Genomic DNA, 19,854 nt, shown 5'->3' with positions numbered 1-19,854 from the left:
GTTATGCAGTACCACTAATTGTACTGCAGTACAACTAACTATGCTGCAGTACCACTAACAAAACTGCAGTACTACTAATTATACTACAGTTCCACAAAACAAAACTGCAGTACTACTAATTATACTGCAGTACCACTAACAAAACTGCAGTACCACTAACTGTACTGCAGTACTCCTCCTCGTGGTCCTCCCTCTGGTGCCACCTTCAGGTCAAACTCGGATCAGACCCTTTTTACAGGTTTCTGATGAATCTTTGTAGATAAACCCGTCTGTACCTGAATGTCCGTGTTGCGTCTAACCAAAAGTTTTGTTTTCATTTAAAGTTCTGAGTTGGTTCTTGAATATTTTGCATTTTAACCCATTTTTTTCTTTTTGAATGTGTGTGTTTTTCGTCCAGGCCACACTGAACAAGTCTCTTTAACACAATTTTAATAACTGTAACTTATGTATCTGATGTCTGATATTTATTACGTTTTTACAAAAAGCTTTTTCAAAATACTACAAGAATTGTACAGAGTTTGGTTGGTAGCCTGTCAGTAACCTCTTATCTGGGTTCTGTTGGTATTTGGACCTCAGTGTTTCTTAAATCCTGTATACAGCTCTGAAAATCAAAATATTCATTTACACGTTTTGGAAAATCTTTCTTGTCAAATCTTCTTATCAAAACGTCCAAATTCCTTCACAACTACCCCTCCCACCTGAGAAGTCACCAACCAAACTCTGTACCATTTTTTAAATATTTAAAGAAAAAAATCACTTATCATTATCTTGTTTTCACATAACTGTAATGACGTAAAAAGTAAAATATTTCCTTCTGAAATGTGGAGAAGTAGAAGTATTAAGTAGCGGAAAATGGAAACCAAAATATTATATTGCAGTAACTGTACTTGGATAACTTTTCACCACTGCTGTTTAACACTGAGACTCAGACTGAAGCTGTTTATGATCGACAGACTGCAGGTGATCAATCAGAGCTGATAATCAATGACAGCAGTTCATTGATCAGATGACCGTTAATATTTAACTTTGCTATTCAAAATCCAGTCTGTTTAGATATCTGCTGCGGCAGACCGACGTCAGCAGGTAGCATACCTTCATGACACGCACAGGTAGGGTTCATGTGTGTCAGTGTCACACCTGAACCTGAAGGTTTTACTCCAACAGAAACTAAATAAACTAGTTTTATCTCCAGACTTCAGCTCAGTTAGCCTCAGAGCTAACAGCTAGCTGACAGGTAACCAGCGGCTTCATTAACGTCACACAGGTGACAGGTACAGGATGGACAGACAGGTGGCCTGGCTAAGTCCAGGAGAAGTTGGAGGTCTGTCAGGTCCAGGTGAGTCTCTGTATGAAGGTAAATCAGTGACTCACCGCCGCTCTAATGCTGTCGCTGCTCCTCTTGCTCCCTACTGACAACGAAGCAAAACAACATGGCGGCGGCCCGGCGCCACGTCAAGCCACAGAGGAGAGAAACAGGCAGAGGTCTCACTCTGAGCAACATTCAGGAACTTGCTGTGCTGTCATGGAGCATCAGGGCGACTGTTCGAGACAAACATCCTACATTGTGAGAATAAGTCAATACAACGAGTCGAGAAAGAACTAACTAATTACTAATTACTCTTTAATGACAAGAATGACTTTTTAATTTCAGGTTGAAGGGTCATGAGTGACAGGACAAAGTCGTATTTTTACCAGAAAGACAGAATCACGTGACTGCAGGCAGCAAAGTAAGTCATTCAAAAGTACATAGATGTAATGTTTAACATCAACATGACAAATGTCATAATGTAATATAATATATCATAATCAGAATATCGTGAGAACATTATTCTATAAAATCCAAGAGCAGAACATTGTGACAATGAAGATATTTGACGTTTTCTTAAAACATACTTTATTTTCTATAACTTCTTCCTTAAATAACTGACTCCAGACCTGTGTGGGCTGAACACTAACCTGAGGTCAACCTTTCACAAATTGAAATGCAGCAATGTCCTACTGTGAGGTGGCTCACAGTCCATGTCAGAGTGAATCATCTCTACAGTGGATCTTTGGTCGTGCCTCACCCAGAGCGCAGATCCAATTTGACTCAGAAATATGGAAAAAGCTAAAAATCCGAGAGAATACAAAATCATCCTGGTAAGTTTGACTTTTGGAGATAGTGTCTCACACTTTGCCATCATTTTTACTTACAAGTCAACATTAAAATTGTAAGATGGCGATTACATTTACATTAGGTCATAAATTTGACTTGAATAATCTACAATCACCTTCTCTCTTCTTTAGACTAGAAAATCTCGCGATGATTTATGTTTAAAAAATATCTGATTTCTCACGAATCATTTGTTGACGCCCACTTTATCTTCTAAACAATAAACAATGAAATAAAAAGACTGCAGGTTTAAAATTGTGCAATACAAATGTTTATTATATGACAAAAATACTGTCACTAACTAATGTTATCTTCATCATCATCATCATGTGGTGTCTCCTCATCCAATCAGGAGACTGTCTGCTTTTAAATCTTATACACAAGCATCTTATACAGAATTAAAGTAAGGAGGCCCAAACACAACAAGCTCATCTTCCTCCTCTCCATCACTTAAAGGAGCAGTCCAACACTTTTGTTATCAGTCAGATGTTTCAGATTGATTTCAGTTTGATCTTTGAAACATCTGAAGAAAACAGAAAAGAAGAAACTTCCTAAAATGACAAACAGCTTCTTTAAATCACCATTTTTCTAAAAGCAGAAATCTTTATTTTCCTGTGAAAAGCAGCAATGACAGAACGAAAACCCAAACATCTTTTATTTTGTCTTTCTGCACTTCCTGCTTTTGCACTCTAAAAGCCCCCCTCTCCACCTGTACCTGTCAGGAGGCGGGGCTTTAATTTAAAGTTTTAATGTTTTAAGGCAGCTGGTTGGTTGGCGGTCACATGTTGTTGAATCCCATCATGCCTTTCATGTTGCCGGCGGCTCCCTGCTGGAACTGACGCATCATCGACTGAAGACCCGCCATACCGCCTTAAAAAAAAAAAAAAACAACAACACACCACACACTTAATTATTATTTCAGGCTCCATTTATGCTGTAAAATACAGTTTGGAAAAAGGAAAATAAATAAATAATAAATAAACTTCATCAGTTTAGAACAAGAATAAGTTCAGTTGTGATCAGAGGATCAGGAGAAACCCTGGTTGGGGGGGGGGGGGGGGGGGGGTTATTAACCTGTTATTAGCCTGTCAGGGCAGGGTCTGCTGGGCCCCTGTGGATAAGTCCCATCAAGTCCAGAGTACACAAAAGACTGCTAGCTTCATTATGTGCACCATCAGAGCTGAGTCAGCTTCCTGCTGCTCTTGTTTCACATTAAAAGCATTGCATTGACGAGTCATATGAACGCATTTCTTGTGAAGGAGCTACAGGAAATACACAGACTGCTGATGAACAACAAGATGAGAACACATTCAGATCGATAGTGAGCTGTAGACTCTCCCAGTTACACGGAGTTGTCTATTTCTTTGATAAATGTAAACTTGTTGGTATGTCCCGGCAAACCGCGTCCTTACTGCAGCGGCCCAGGATCGTGCCCAGCCCGATGTCATCCCCCCTCTGTCCCTGTTTCCTGTCTCTATCCAATAAAGGTTTCATTGTCTAAATCTGATCGGTTAGGTTTTCTGCAGGTGCTCTTTATACAACCACAACTAAAAATAACGGATCCTCTCGCAGGTGTGATGGACAGGTAGACCAGGTCTCACCCATGTGGTGCAGGACTCGAGGGTCCATCATTTTGGCCATCTGCTGGTTCAGTTTGGCCATCTGAGACGGGTTCACGTTCTTTGACATGTCTCCTCCTGGAAAACACCAAACACACATCAGACCCAGGTTTAAACCCCAGACTGCTCAGTCCGCCCAGTCCCCCACATGAAACTCAGACACATACTGGGACATTAATTCCTACCACAACTAATGTTCCCAAGGGTCTAGTGTCAGTCCAGTTGGTTCCCCATCTTCCCCTCTTTTCTAACCTGTTCACCTGAGCTGAATGATTTCTGGAGGTTTCTCAACCTTTGAATATTTAGCCAGTTATTAAAAGTCAACAACATGTTCTTGCATTAACCATGTATTGACCTAAGCTGATGAGTTCAGACTCAGAGATAAAGTCACTGGTCGGAATGACGGCTGTCCCCCGTCTGAACTGATCTCCCCCTGAGGCCTTCAGCAGCCTGGTAGCTGCACAGGAGACCCCACACCGTCTGATCCTTTTAAGGACCAGTTTCCTGTTCTTCATCTTATCAATACGTCACTTTCTTCTGGCTCTGTGGCCTTTCAAAACTGCTGCTTAAAAAAACCAATCTTGATCGACAAATTATGAACTATAGATCTGAGAAACTTACTGCCTTCTCATCCATCAACAATCTGTTTGATAAATTTCAGTTTGGCTTTGGTCCCATTATTCAGCTGAAGCTGCTTTGACCAGAGAAGTCAATGACCTATGAGTGACTTTCTGACTGAACATCAGTGTTGCTGCTGCTGGACCCTTGACACTGTGGACCGCTGCATCCTTGAGTCGCCTGGAGAAGCGTGGTGTACCCCAGGGACAGTCCTTGGCCCCATGCTATTTTCCATCTATATGTTTCCCCTTGGTGACATCATTTGCAAACACAGGGTTAATTTCACTGCTATGCCGATGATCCACAGCTTTATGTACCTGTAGAGATAAACGACCTGCCCCAACTCCTACATTTAGAGGCGTGTCTGCCAGAAGTAAATGAATGGATGGGTATGAACTTTCTGTTGTTAGATGCTGATAAACAGAGTTATTAGTGTTAACCTGATCTTTGATTCTGTTCTGACATTCCAGTCTCATATCAAGGATCCTACCCAGGCAGCACTTTAACATCTCTGTAATAATATTTCTAATATCCCACCCATTCTATCATTGTGTGATCCTGAACATGTAGTCCAACCACTTGTACCTTCCAGACCTGATTATTGTGATGCCCTTTTCTCTTTCTTTAGTTAGAACCTAGTTGTGCCAGTAGAAGACTTAAGCTGGTCCAGAATGAGACTCCTCGCTCTTCACTGGTTACTTTTTACTTATAAAAGGCCTTGCATAGACTTGCACCACCTTACTTATCTGAGCTAATTACACCATGTAGACCGGCGCACCCCCTTCACTCTGTCAGTGCTGGTCTCCTAGTCATTCCTTCAGTTGGTGGCCCTCATCTGTGGAATGACTTTCCATTACATGTTAAAGAAGCAGTTGAAATCTTTAAACCGAAAACCTTTTAACCTAGAACCCAGAACTCTGTCGGGTCCATCTTGAAGTTTCTAATGTGGTTGTTTTACTGTTTTTATCATTCTATGTGCTTGCTGTGTGTTTTGTCCTGTATGTATTGGGCCCATGCTGATTCTGCACTTTGAATTAAATTGATTGATTGATTCTAATCACCCCCCCCTGACCCCATCCCATCTTTACCTTTAAAGAGTCCTTTGATGCCCCCCATCTTCTTGACCATCTGGGCAAACTTGGTGTACTGAGTCAGGAGCTCCTGGACGTCTCTGGTGGCGACTCCAGACCCCCGGGCCACCCTCTGGATCCTGTTGGGCTGCTTACTGAACAGTTTAGCACCGTCTTTACTGTCCAGTTCTGAAGAGACAGACATGAACCAGTAAAACCAGCAGAATCACAGAATCACCTGTGACATCACATCAGTTTGTTTGAGTTGATGTTAACCGGAGATCTATCAGGTCGTGTGTGTGTGTGTGTGTGTGTGTGTGTGTGTGTGTGTGTGTGTGTGTGTGTGTGTGTGTGTGTTACCTTGGTCGTTCATGCTGTCCATGATGGTCATCAGTTTCTTCAGTCTGGCCATTGATTCCTGTTCATTTCCTTTACTCATAAAGTCTGTACCGAAACCAGGAATCATCCCCTGAACGCATCACAGACAGACTCACTCAGCAGCTTCTTCAAATACATAACAGATATTTTCCTATAAATTTGTAAATATGTATTCGAGACTCTCAGGAGTCACGTGACTTCAACTGTTTCCAGGTCACTATGTGGATCATGTGAGTCGAGTCTGAAGTCCAACGCTTTGGCTACATTGAACACGTAACGTATGAAGAGCAGCTGCTGCAACTATAATCAATGAAAGTGGCTCCAGCAGGCCAAGAGCAGCTCCATCTTGATTTGCTGCAACTCACACAACCCTACGCCGTCCGTGCTGCAAGTTCAACAAGACACTTGCATACGTGACGTGTTCAACGAGGCCAAAGCATCCGTCATGTGACTCAGGTGTGACAGTGTGAGAGTTACCATGATCTGACCGAAGGGTCCCATCTTCATGATGTTCTGGAACTGCTCGTACATGTCTCTGAGGGTGAACTGACCTGAGGTCAGAGGTCACAGGTCAGGGATCATACCCACAATGCACTGTGTGTTCTCCAGGTGAGATGAGCTGTGTCTGAAATCTCTCCCTTTTTACTACGTGTTGTTCTATATTTACTGTCCTCAGTTCTACAACATGTCTGCTATCAATCCCACAATGCAATGTGTCACGTGACAGATGTGTAAATGACAGCTGTCGGTGAGGTCACCATATGATGAGGATGATGATGATGATGATGATGATAGACTAGTTTCTCACCGTGTTTCAGTTTGTCGATCAGCTCCTCGTTGTCATCCAGTTTCAGCTCGTTCACTCTGTCAATCAAACCCTCGATGTCTCCCATTCCTGACAGGAAGAGGAGTTACTGGGGGTTTCCATGGAAACACTCAAGACAATATGTTATTTACTGTAATGTTATGACGAGTGGTTGTAAAAATAAGTGTGTTTCAATTTGCACATAAAGAACTTTCAAAAATGTTTTTACGCTTAGTTGAAATGGAAAAGTTGGTTTATCAAGTGCAACCGAAACAGACTTGATGAATACATGCTGGCATACATGAACATCTGAAAACATCAGATCTGCATGGAGCGATGAGGAGGCTGTAACCTTCCTCACAACTCAAATATTTCCATCATCATCTCCATCATTTGAGTTTTGACTGGAGCTTTTTTAATGACGTCAAATTGTTGTGTCCTCCTCTTCTTCTGTGATGGTTTAATGGCAGCGACTGGAGAATTAGCTCCACCAGCTGTTTATCTCCATAAACCAGTGAACTCACGTTCACACAGAAAGAAGCAGCAACAAACGGTTTGTTTTTCAGCTACATTTGGATGGAAACCTGGCTATGTTTGTTTTTGTTCAATAATAATAATAAACTGCCACATCGAGGTTGATTACCAAGCAGTTTGCTGATGAACGGCTGAGTCTTAAACGGCTCGAAGTCATCGATGTGCTCTCCTGTTCCGATGAAGATGATGGGACTCCTAGTGGCTGCCACACTGACAGGAAGCAGCAGAAGAACATCAACACAACACTAGTCTACCTCCACACTTCACAGAAAGTTCTGAACCATCATCATTTTGGGATGGAAGATAAAAACGCTTCTGGCTTGTATTTCTTTAAACCAATCACAATCATGGGCAGCGCTGAACCCAGGAGGCAGCCACGGTAACAAGCAGACAGGAAGGGGAGGAGAATAAGACTGAAATAGTCAGCCAATGGCAGACTGATCCCAACAGCCTACATCCCGTGAGTCACACAACGCTGACAGGAAACAGCAGAAGAAGGGTCACTCTAACATCACACAGTGCAGTGATATCACGAGGCAGCAAAGGATGATGGTCTTACGCGCTCAGAGCTCCTCCTCCTTTCGCGTGTCCGTCCAGTTTGGTGACAATCACCGACGCCACGTCCACTTTGTCTTTAAAGGCTTTGGCCTGAGACTCACAGGCCTGACCGATCGACGCGTCCATCACATACACGATGTTGTCTGGTTGCTATGGAAACACAGGTGGAGAGAAACATCTGGAGGGGCTGAAACACACCTGAGACTGCCACAGGTATCTGAACGCACCGCTGCAGGTACCGACCACAGGCGTTCAGGTACTCACCACAGCATTGGAGACTTGCAGCATCTCCTCAAACAGCGAGTCTTCCTGTTTGTGTCGTCCGCTCGTGTCCACGATGATGATCTCAAAGTTCTCAGCTTTGAACTTCTCGACACCCTCAGCAGCGATCACCACCGGGTCCATCTCTGTGTAACTGAACACAACACACAGGTGTGACACACAGGGTGAACAGTCAGCAGACAGTAGGGGGCGCCACCTGTCTGACCGCTGAGGAACAACTCACCTGCCGTAGAAGGGGATTCTGGCTTTGGTGGCATTCTGTTTCAGCTGGTCGAAGGCACCTGGAAGAAGAGAAGAAGATCATCTACGCTGAAACATTTAAAATACTAAAACATTTACAGATGAATTACAAAGACTGATGGGCGTCGACAAAATGGAAGTGCTGAATGTAGCTGAAGTGTCAATAAGTTTGTAAGTTGTTGTCTCGGGTGAATAAAAAGGATGTGAAGTGTTGTCTCAGCGTTGTTTACCAGCTCTGAAGGTGTCCGCACAGATCAGACAGGTCTTCCAGCCTTTCCTCTGGTAATAATATGCCAGCTGCAGGAAACAAAGCAGTCAGTGTGACAACAGACAGACATCAGGGGGCACACTGCATCAGCCTACTGTTGAACCTATATCAAACCAGGGGGCGAGGTCTATCTACAGAGGGGGCGGGGTTTTGTTTCAGTTGTGTGATGTCACCTTGGAGCAGGTTGTAGTTTTCCCGCTGCCCTGCAGACCAACAAACATGATGACGTTATTCTTTCCTTTCGTGGGAGTCCAGGCCTTCACACCGGGGTCCACCAGCTGGAAATACAGTTTTATTTTTTAACAGATTAAAGACATTTGAGTATTGTCTCAAAATATTTTGAGTCCTAGAAAACAAATGTTTAGTTCCCAGACTCAGACTTTTCCAGGCCTGATGATCTGACCTTGACGAGCTCCTTGAAGACGGCGTGTTGGATCATTCTCCTCTTGTTCAGACCTGAAGCCATCTCCTCCAGATCTATGGCAGACCTGCAGGGACAAAATCCACAGAGAGAGCACAGTTCAATCACAGCTGCTGAACTGGATCAGGTCTAGATCCTGGATCAGGACTGTTTTATACTCACTTGACATTCTCTCTCAGCTGTTTGACCAGTTTGATGTTGACGTCGGCCTCCAGCAGAGCAGCACACACCTCCTTCAACATGGCATTCAACACCTGAGACACACAGACAGGTGAGTACAGTGTGATGAATGTCTGACTGAATGACGGTCCTCTCAGGACTCTGAGATCATGTCCTCAGACTGTTGGAGAGTTTCAGTGACCTCAGGAGGTCTTCCTTTACTCACAGATTCTGGTTTAAACAAATTATCTTTCAAATTGACCCATTATCAGCTAAAATGATTAAACAAAAAAAGTAATATACAGCAAACATACTCAGGCTTTGAAACAGCACTGAGACACGTTGGGAGATTAAAGTTGTTCATTTATCCTAAAAGATGAAGACTACAATCATCAGAGTATTTAACTTAAAGTCCAGACCACTGAGGATCAGATTCAATTTACAAAGTACATACTTAAAGTTAAATAAATAAATAAATAAATAACAGGAGAGAATTAAAATAATTTTGGTGGCTGGTTCAAGTTTCTGTAGGAGTTTGGTCACATGACCTACAGCTCTGTGTTACCTCTTCATTGATGATGGTGGCGTTGCTGAGTGACCTCAGCGCCGAGGTGATCTTTCTCCCCAGGTCGGCTAACACCATGATGGCGGTCTGAACTAATCCTGAAAGAAACACAGAGTGAGGGTCGTAAACATGAAGTCACATGGACCGAAAGGTGACTTACTGATTGGACAGTTTTGGTGATGTCATCCTGCATCATCAGAGCTACATGGATCCACAGAAGGGGGAGACTGACAACAGGTCAAGTGAGGTCACGAGACACTGGCATAAACAAACAGTGATTATTATCATTAATGGCAGAATGTGCGAACCAGAAACAGCCATCAGGAGTCTTATTAGAAAGAGGTACACTGATACACTGTGATTCAACCTCATGTTGAACAGAACAACACATTATTATTTGACTTATGAAACCCGTAACTCCAGCCGTCAGATAAATGTAGTAAAGTTGCTACAAATGATTATTGTCATTATCAATCAATTCATGTTATCAATAATATTTAAATGTGATTTCATTGTCGGGATGTGTTTGCACTGAGTGCATGTTAACAGTGAGGAGGGTATAGGAGGTTACCGTGTGTCTTAGAACACAAATCTGTGTGTGTTTGGAGGGGAACCCCCCTACTGAGCGTGCTCGGTGAGTCAGCAGGACAGCTGACAGGTGAAGGTCGCAGCACGCAACACACACTTCCTGTACAGAGAGGTGAAAAGTCAATAAATCAACAGATCAAGAAGTTCTATAGTCACAGAGGTCTCTAAACACAACACGACACATTAAGGGACACAAGGAATGATCAGGTCAGCAAATGAACTCTGCAGTAACCATGGCAACAGGACTGACGCGTGTTCAGATCTTGGTCATTCTGTTTGTAGGTTGCTGCTGTTGAACTTTACTGTGTTACACTGAGAGCTGTTCCTGTTATTTTGTCCACCCTCAGTGGTCTGAGTATCAGAAACATAAACCTTCATGAAGAGGATTTCCTACAAGTGTTCCTATTAAACTGGACACTTGGTGTCTTCTGCCAGTAGCAGATAGTTCAACAGTGTGTTGTTAGTAGCGATCCCTAGTGGCTCAGTTCAGCACTACTGACAGATTTATTAACCCTCTACAGTGTCTAGCAGGATCAGTTTCTGTAGGCACAGCTGCTCTGAGACATTCTGAGTCTAAACAAATACTGAGAGTGCAACATGAAAAACATTTGTATTAATGGATTTTGGCACTCCTGTTATTATTCTGTCTTACTTCTATTTGAAGGAGTCAGTGAGTCAGCTGTGGGCCACAACTTGAACCCAGTTGTTTCAGCCTGTATTTGTTCACATTTAGTCACATGGTCTTCATTACAGCAGCTGAATCAGCTGTTAGCAGCTCCTGTCTGCAGTGTCCTCATGGATGGACAGACAACTATCACTGATCACTGAGACACTGAAGGAAAGTTAAAAACAGGAAGATTCTCAGGCAGGTTCTGCAGGATCTTTCTCTCTGATGTCTGAGTGGACTTCTGGAGGTTTATTCTGACGGAGACCAGAGATAATGATCTCCTCTGGAAGTGGACGTCACTCTGAATGATTCAACATGTGTTTCATGTCTGTGAGCTCAGATCTGACTGAGTTACGACTCTGAGAAGGAGTGCGATTGCCTCCGGTCTCTCCCTCTGCCCCCGGAGAGCCTCACAGTGTGAAACCCTCCGGTCTGGACTTTTACTCTTGTGGACTCTTTGTGTTTACTAGATTACTAACTGTGTTGTGTTCAGGGCCTGTGGTGCTGGAGATTAATGTTTATGGAGGGTTAGGGTTAGGGTTAGGAGGACTGCTGTTCAGAATCAGAATCACTTTATTGATCCCCAAGGGAAAATTGTACAGTACTGGTGCTCCCATTCAAGAGTAGAAAGTAGAAAGTATGTACAAAATGTAAAAAATAAGAAAAGGAAACTAAAAAAATTTATACATTTAACATATTTAAGTGAAAAATAAAAGTACAAAATATATAGATATACACAATAACAATGTATATATATATATATATATAGATATATGTATGTATTTTTGTTGTTTATGATTAATTGACAACAGTTGACAGACTGAGTCTGAACTGAAAACAAAGACTTGATTCAGTCCCACTGAGGTGATCCATTTCTATTTATCAGTATCAGCTGCTCTTAGTGGAGGTTTGATTTTAGAATCATTTCAACAACAACATTCTGTGGTTCCAGTTTCCGGTCTCCTCTGATCAGGAGCGGTTTGTGTTGTTGACTGTTGGACATTTGAAATGTTTATTTCTGAGCAGAGAGTAAGCCTCATTGTGATGCAGCTTTTTGAACCCTTAAAACACAATAACTGTTACACTTGGTCTCCATTTTGTCAGTCCTTCTCTAGTCACACCATCATGTCGATAATCATATCGATTGGTCATCATTTGATCGTGCTGCTGGCTTTCAGTTTTGTTCCAACAACATGTCAGCTGTTTACAGCGTTTCTCGGTGCTAACGTTAGCTTAGCAGTTAGCTCAGTTAGCTAGCTGTGTGTTAGCTGCACGGTGTGTTGACACGGACACAGAGGACGGAATAAAGCGGCGGCAGTGGGAACATAAACGGCGGGAAATCGAGAGAATTCATAAGAAAAGCTTCTTTCTTACCGACTGTCGGTGTGTTGGATCAAACAGCAGCTGGAAAACACAGAAACTCTGCCAGAGGAACGTCATCTAATCCAAACCGACCCGGAAAATGTCGTCAGCCTTCTTCTTCTTCTGGCAATTTAATGGCAGCTGGAAACCAACGTATAAATACATGAGCGCTGCTGGAGGGCAGAGAGCGTAACGACAGCTTCATCCAACAATGAATCAAAACATTCATCAAATACATTTCATCTTTTGTTAATGAATCGATTAGTCGACAGACGTAACATTATTCTCTATTGATAACAGAAAAAGCACAGACCTCTGTTTCAGTGGACTGAATCTGAACTGTTCAAACAAAACAAGATGTCTGAAGACGTCATGTCGGACATTCTTTGTTATTATTCGAATGTTTTATGGACTGATTGATTAATAAAAATAGTCAGCAGATGAGTCGATCGTTAAGATAATTAGTTGCAGCTCTTGTATTTTGTTTTTCTTTCAGTGAACACACAATCAATAATATATATTAACTTTCAATAATAAAATATTCAATAGTTCTGATGTGATGTGAAGTTTGAATTCTTGAACAAAACAAAAATAAACCTTTTTTGTTTTGTGCAGAAATTTTAATAATAATAACAAATTAAATTATTTTAAATAAATTAAATAATACGAATTTCAATGAGAGCCAGAGCACAAATCATTACATTGCGCACATAAATTGTTCCTCCCGGCCTCCATTTGTTTGGCTATAAAATGTGTTTCATCGTTGACGGTAAACTATTTATCAAATATTATCAATAACATGTTTGAGCTTTGTTTACCGCTATCTTATTATAAGTAAACGTTAACTGTAAAAATGTTTAACTTAATAAAGTTTTTAAAAGAAAAAAATGCAACTGCTTCCGGGGCCTGTTTCTTTCTTAAGGTGGTCTGAATGTGTGATTTTTAATCTCAATGCTTTTTAACGGTCACACCTGTGTTTGCGTGACATTTGAACGTGTCCTCGCCTGAACAGGTAAATAAATGTTTGACAGTTGTTGTTTAATGGTGGCTCATAAGAAGTGATAGATGTGGGTTTCCAGGTTCCACCTTCAATGACGGACGCGTTCCTGGGTGCGGAGCTTCAGTCTGAAACTACTTTCAGTTTGAAGATGAATTTCTGTGAAGCGAAATCTGAAGTGAAGCAGCTGCTGAACAAAGTGAACCCGTCTGAACTCCCCAAACTGCTGAACTGGATCAGAAACTCAGGTAAACACACCTGGTGTCGGATTACTGATCACCGGACAGCAGAAACACGGAGAACATTTACAGTCAGGGTAACACGTGAGCTGATCACAGGTCAGACTTTCTGTCACTGATCAATAAGTTGAACGATCGTAAAACTCAGTCAGATAATTTCGTGTTCTGCTGCTGATGTAACAGCGTCTCTCTGGGGCTTATTAGGGTATTAATATTATTAGGGCCTGATGAGCCTGTTGTATTTGTAAGGATTGTTATTAATATTAGAAACTAATGCAGCTCGACTCCACATCGTCAGGGAGATTCTGTCAGGTAGGAAATATCAGAATGGTGTTATCTCGTTTCTGTCACATAAATGTTTTCAAACTCTGAATTAGATCAAATTTCTAAATGCTTCAAATTGAACAAACTTTCTTTAAATTATATTAAATCTAATTCCATGATGTTTACAGCAAAGCAACTAAAGTTACTGTAACTCTAATTCTTTAAATAACTATCTCAGGTCTCATCATCAAGGTTTCTTTGTGAGAGAAGAAAATCTGAATAAATAGTTTATATAATGTCATGTTACGGAACAAGTGACATTATGAAATAAAGCTTGACGTGACAGAAAAGTTTCATTGTTTTTAATTTGTTTAATATTGACCGCTTTGGGCCTCCATACATTTCCACCTGTTGTTTCTTCCTGCAGACGAGTTCGACGAGCTGCTGTCTGACAACAAGACGGTGATTCTGCGAAACATCTCCAACGAGCTGAGAGTCAGTGTGCCTGCAGACGCCATGTTTCCCTCTGAGACTACTGCACACTGCAAGGTACTGTAGTGCTACTGTAGTATTACTGTTGAGAGTCAGTGTGCCTGCAGATGCCATGTTTCCCTCTGAGACTGCTGCATACTGCAAGTGATGATGAAGATGTTAATATGAATGATGAAGGTGATGTTTCAGATGCAGCAGTGCTCTCGGCCCACTGTTCACGTTGACAGTTTCCTGTATGATGAAGATCAGGTGGACTCGCTGTGTGAGGAGGGAACCATGAGTCGGTCGTACTGTCTCACCTGTGGATCCTACAGAACCGCTCCACTTGGTGAGGAACATCACCGTTATCATCATCTTCTGCAGTCGCAGCCTATTTCTTCTTCCTGCTTCATCTTCTTCTTCTGTTTTTCTTCCTGCAGACTTCATTTCTCATTCGTTCTCGATATCAGAGCTTCAGTTTTTGTTTGAGAACGTTCTTCCAGACCTGAGTGGTCGGATGCTGGTGGACGTGGGCTCCAGACTGGGAGCTGTCCTGTATGGGGTCAGTAGAACCCAGAGGAACCCAATAGAAACAGTAGAAACAGTAGACAACATGCTGACAGTCTGAATGAAGCTGAAGTCTCAATTTTGAAAAAGAAAAGTGAACTGAGAGTTAAAAAACTGCTGAGAATGCATGATATCATTGTGTGTGTGTGTGTGTGTGTGTGTGTGTGTGTGTGTGTGTGTGTGTGTTCAGGGTTATGTGTTCAGCTCGGCCTCTCAGCTGATCGGTTTGGAGCTCAGCAACGAGTTTGTCAAACTGCAGAATGACATCCTGCAGAAATACAAGCTGATGGACCGAATCAAGGTTCCTCTGACTCTCACACACACACAGGAGTCCAGTGTGTCTGCTGACAGTAGAACTCAGTGGAACCAGTTTGTGACAAGTTTCATCTCCTGCAGGTTCTCCACACTGACGTCTGCCTGCAGGACATTCTGCTGCAGAACACTGACATTCTCATCATGAACAACGTCTTCGAGTTCTTCATGGAACCCAGTGAACAAGTCAGGTCAGGACTAATACACACTAATTAATATATATATATATATATATATATATATATATATATGACACACTGCTGAGTCTCTGTTCTCTGGTTCTTTAGTCCTGAATGAAGTTTTCTTACTACTGGAAAAGAACGTGGAAGCTGTGGTTTCAGCTCTCTGTACACAACACAGACACACAGGAAGTGTGTGTGTGTGTGTGTGTGTGTGTGTGTGTGTGTGTGTGTGTGTGTGTGTGTGTGTGTGTGTGTGTGTGTGTGTGTGTGTGTGTGTGTGTGTGTGTGTGTGTGTGTGTGTGTGTGTGTTCGTTCAGAGCGTGGAGGTTCATCATGGAGAACTTCAGGAAGAAAGGATCTCTACTGGTCACCGTTCCCAGTCTGTTGGAGAGTCTGAACACTCTGCAGGTAAAACACACACACGCACGCGTGCAGGACGAGCAGTAAACACAACTTGTGCAGCAAATTCCTTGTAATGTATGTTACTTGGCAATAAACAGTTTCTGAACTTACTTGAGTCTCATTAAATAACCACTTCCTATTTGTGTCCAGCAGGAGGCGCTGCAGCCTGGCTGGGTGGAGGAACTTCCTGTGGACTACGATGTTTACCTGGGCAGAGACACAGACCCTGAGGCTTTCAGACAGATCCACCTGTACAGGGTCATCTGATCTGAACTGGTCTAAACTGTTGTGAATGGGTCTGATTCCTGAACTGGTTCAGGACTGGTTTAAGTTTGAAGGTTAGACGGTCTGAACTGAATTGCGTTGGTCTGAGGTGATTTTATTCCAGGACTGTTCTGGACTGTTCTGGCCCAGGGTTCTTATAAAAACAAGAGTTCTACAGATCGCAGTTCAGGACTGGGTTGTGGACTGAGTCGCAGCAGATCTTCACAAAGTCCCTCCTCAGCTCTCAGAACTACTAACTAGTCTATAACTAGTGATTCACTGAATCAGGTTGCACCATTAAAACTAAGAAATGTCTCGGCTAGTAAAGGCTTGATGTATCAATCTGTTGCTATAGGAAACATCTGTAGTGCTGTCCAATCAGGAGCAATCAACTTTGTAAACAGGAAGTCAGTGTAGCATCACAAGCTAGCAGAACTTCATATAAACCTTAAAGTAAATGAAGGCACTAGTTTTTCTTTGTGTTTCAGAGTTTGTGGTCTTCATGCAGTTTACAATGACAGGGAAATATGTGGTTATGCTAAGCTCACTGACGTTATCTACTCAAAGGCAACATGTCTATTATAATGTTCATTTCTTCATTTACACTACTCACAAAAAGTTAGGGATATTCGACTTTCGGGTGAAATTTATGGAAAATTTAAAAAGTTCATGCTACAGTGATATTATATCATGAAAGTAGGGCATTTAAGTAGAAGCATGCAATGGTAATTTCTTCATCTCATTCCTCATTTCTGCTCAATGTGAGTCGACTTCATGTGAAAGCTGAATATCCCTAACTTGTTGTGAGTAGTGTATATAATTTTATCATCCAGCAAATAATCAATTATAATCAAATGAATGATAAAATAAGTTCCTTCATCGATAAATATTGTCATGTCAACAAAGAACCATTAAACTCAATAAATCGTTTTATTTCTGTGACTCTTCAGCTGTCATTGTACTGATCATTGTGTTTTATTAAACCGTCCTCAGGACCCGGTTGGTATCAGAATCAGAATCAGAAATACTTTATTATCCAGGGCCCTGCCTGCTGTGGTTTGCCTCTTACTTGTTAAGGTTGGCAACGTCTCCTCCTCTACTGCCCTCAGGGCTCCATGTTTCAGCCCATTTTATTTGATGCTCCCTTGAGGCTCCATCTTCTGAAGCCTTCCGCTGAATCTGAGGGATTCAAACTCCGTCACATCCTAAACTGCCTCCAGGAGGTGAAAAACTGTCTTCAGTTGAGCGACAACAAGACAGAAGTGATTGTTTTTGGTCACCACAACACCTCAGGGAGTATAGTTAGCCTCTTAGGGCCGCTGACACTGAACCTTCATGGCCATGCTGGACTCTTGGTGTCATCTTTGACTCAGAAACGGATTAACTCTGTGGTGAAAGGTTTCTTCTGTCAGTTAAAGAACAAAGCTAAACATGTAGACTGTTTCCACTGTATGAATCCCCTCAAGGCTACTGTACCCACTGTACCTTGTGTTGGCCAGTCCTCCTTGTCTCGCCTGCAGCTGGTGCAGAATGCTGCAGTGAGACCTCTAACTGGTACCAGTATAGGAGACAGCGTTACACTGGTCCTAGCATCCCTGCACTAGTTTGTTATTTGTTTTTAAAGCCAGTCATGAGCTGACACCCCGGTACATCTCAGGCCCTCTCTGCCCCTGCTCCACCTCCAGGCCTCTCAGATCCTCTGCTCTTAGTGGTTTCAATATTTTAGTATTTTCTAATCTTTTATTCTTAATAAATTGATCGTTTCTGTTTTATATATCTTTATCACCTTGTGTTCTTCGACATATTTATTGTTGTTTTGTGCCATTTTATTTATTTATTTATTTTTATTCAGTCATTTCAGCTGGTTCAATCTGTACAGCACTGTGGAGAAGTCTGGTTGTTTTTAAACGTGCCCTATGAATCAACTGGATTTGATGATGATGATGATGATGATGATGAGTAAGTGTCAAGGGAGGGAGACAGTGAAGGAATGTACAGGAGAGATTTGGGACACAGCCGTCTGGAAAAGAGATTAATTACTGAACTAATGTCTCACTGTCCCGGATGTGTAAACCTGCGCAGACTCACTGCTTCAGTTTTAACACTGATGACGCATCACCTCCTGCCCTCGTCACCGCTTCCTGGCGTTCACTCCTCTGATGTCACCGCTGCGTTTTATCAGCGCGGTCCTCACAGTGGAGCTGTTTCCAGGGCCACCATTGGATGGCAGCGGAGGAGTGGCAGGACGGTCGACCAAACGACGCTGAGGAGGATAGCGTAGCCCCGCCCACGTAGTCACTCCGAGTGGTGCGTTCAGGTGACACCCCTAAACACGGAAAACAAGAACCAGTCTGCCGTCGTGGGCCTGCTGGACTCCCACTGCTGCTATTATTATTTATTATTATGTTATTTATTTTGTTATTATATTATTATATTATTATTACTCTCTGCCTCTCTCTCTCACTGTCTCGTTTCCTTGCTCCTGGTGAACTGTGGTGTCTCTTTAATAATATAAAGACGACGGTCTAGACCTGCTCTGTATGTTCTGTTGTGATTTGGGGTTATATAAATAAAAATTGAATTGAATTGAAACACAAGATAACTGTCAGAGACACTGACAACACTGACTGTGGAAACTTCACTGAGCTGCAGGAAAACAGCCTTTTTAAACAACATCTGTATTAAGATTTTTAGGTACACAAACAATGAAAAATGAAAATGAAAGCCATGTAAAATGCTCATACACATAGCCTAAATAAACAAAATATGCAAGTGTTAAGGTTTGACATACAAATGGGTAGTTAAATTGAGGTGGTGGAGAACTACAAATTCCTGGGTGTTCTCCTGAACAAGAAACTGGACTGGTCTGACCACACTCAGGCCCTGTACAAGAAGGGCCAAAGTCGCCCCCACCTGCTGACGGGGCTGAGGTCCTTCGGTGTGTGCAGGAAAATGCTCCGGACTTTTTATGACACTGTGGTAGCTTCGGCTATCTTCTATGCTGTGGTCTGGTGGGGGGGGGGGGGGGGGGGGGGGCAGCAAGGACAGGGACAGGAGGAGGCTCAACAGACTGATTAGGCGAGCCGGCTCCGTTCTGGACTGTCCGCTGGACTCCATTGAGGAGGTGAGGGAGAGGAGGATCTGCACAATTTGTACATACATTATATTTTCCGTGTATATATTTATTTTTGTCCCCCATATTTTTTATATCTGTATTTAGTATTTGTATATTGTTTTTCTTTTTTAAAAAAAATACTTCTAATTCTTATTGACACAGTGCTGTCTGTTTCTGCACCTTCTTTGCTGCTGTGACTTGTAAATTTCCCCGCTGTGGGATTAATAAAGTCTAAATCTAAATCTAAACTACTAAGAGACCAGCCTCGTTAAACAAAAGTAAAAACAACTAAATAATTTTGCTGAGACAAATAATGCATCGGCAGATAATACATCTGCAACTATTTTGATAATTGATTTATAGTTTTAATTATTTCTTAAGCAAAAATGTTAAATAGTCACTGGTTCAAGTGTCTTTGTTTGTATCAAATAAACTGAAAACTTGTGGGTTTTGGACAAAACAAGACATTTTAGGACATAACTTCGATTCTGAGAAATTGACGCGGGCTATTTTCACTTTTCTGCCATTTTATAGACCAAATGAGTCAATTAAGTTATTAATACATTTTTATTATTACTATTTTGAAGTAGTATATTGTATTATCTATGTCCATGTTTAGTCAAGACACGTCTTCAAACTTTCTAAACCTCCTCAGTTTGACCAGCAGTCCAGAACACATTAAACAGATTCAAACGAAATAAATAAAATATAAAATCCTCACATTATTAACTGGAAACTTCTCTAAAACAAGTGAG

At 42.0% G+C, this 19,854-nt stretch overlaps 3 protein-coding genes across 7 annotated transcripts in view; 1 reads left to right on the top strand and 2 right to left on the bottom strand.

Moving 5' to 3' along the window:
- Nucleotides 1–1,417, bottom strand: part of sec23a (Sec23 homolog A, coat complex II component) — a 31,440-nt gene extending 30,023 nt beyond the window's left edge. For both annotated transcript variants that reach the window (XM_070920202.1, XM_070920201.1), the window contains exon 1: nucleotides 1,372–1,417. The gene's annotated coding sequence lies outside the window, so the exon portion shown is untranslated. The remainder of the gene's footprint in view (nucleotides 1–1,371) is intronic.
- Nucleotides 1,418–2,400: 983 nt separating this feature from the next.
- On the bottom strand, nucleotides 2,401–12,397 carry srp54 (signal recognition particle 54). 2 transcript variants are annotated; one of them, XM_070919946.1, is made up of 17 exons: nucleotides 12,299–12,392; nucleotides 10,241–10,357; nucleotides 9,670–9,767; nucleotides 9,108–9,199; nucleotides 8,928–9,012; nucleotides 8,698–8,802; nucleotides 8,487–8,553; nucleotides 8,240–8,297; nucleotides 7,999–8,149; nucleotides 7,736–7,884; nucleotides 7,286–7,386; nucleotides 6,646–6,732; nucleotides 6,315–6,388; nucleotides 5,820–5,928; nucleotides 5,478–5,648; nucleotides 3,754–3,849; nucleotides 2,401–3,022 (listed from the first exon to the last, which is right to left on the bottom strand). In XM_070919946.1, the coding sequence occupies exons 3-17, from the start codon at nucleotides 9,745–9,747 to the stop codon at nucleotides 2,931–2,933; spliced, it is 1,515 nt and encodes a 504-aa protein (XP_070776047.1). In that variant the 5' UTR covers nucleotides 9,748–9,767; nucleotides 10,241–10,357; nucleotides 12,299–12,392; the 3' UTR covers nucleotides 2,401–2,930. The 2 variants fall into 2 exon arrangements, with proteins under 2 accessions (XP_070776047.1, XP_070776048.1); XM_070919947.1 differs by lacking the exon at nucleotides 10,241–10,357 and having other exon boundaries at nucleotides 12,299–12,397.
- Nucleotides 12,398–13,433: 1,036 nt separating this feature from the next.
- On the top strand, nucleotides 13,434–16,917 carry LOC139298016 (uncharacterized). Of its 3 annotated transcripts, none has more exons than XM_070920833.1 (8): nucleotides 13,434–13,531; nucleotides 14,214–14,335; nucleotides 14,468–14,606; nucleotides 14,698–14,819; nucleotides 15,015–15,125; nucleotides 15,221–15,327; nucleotides 15,636–15,726; nucleotides 15,874–16,917. In XM_070920833.1, exons 1-8 carry the CDS (start codon nucleotides 13,435–13,437, stop codon nucleotides 15,985–15,987), a joined length of 903 nt encoding a protein of 300 aa, XP_070776934.1. In that variant the 5' UTR covers nucleotide 13,434; the 3' UTR covers nucleotides 15,988–16,917. The 3 variants fall into 3 exon arrangements, with proteins under 3 accessions (XP_070776934.1, XP_070776933.1, XP_070776935.1); XM_070920832.1 differs by having other exon boundaries at nucleotides 15,871–16,917; XM_070920834.1 differs by lacking the exon at nucleotides 15,015–15,125 and having other exon boundaries at nucleotides 15,871–16,917.
- Nucleotides 16,918–19,854: the final 2,937 nt, after the last annotated feature.

The sequence above is a fragment of the Enoplosus armatus genome, chromosome 15, assembly GCF_043641665.1.
Source record: "Enoplosus armatus isolate fEnoArm2 chromosome 15, fEnoArm2.hap1, whole genome shotgun sequence".
Lineage (NCBI taxonomy): Eukaryota > Metazoa > Chordata > Actinopteri > Centrarchiformes > Enoplosidae > Enoplosus > Enoplosus armatus.
The sequence above is the reverse complement of the archived record's forward strand: the minus strand, read 5'-3'. Positions and strand labels throughout refer to the sequence as shown.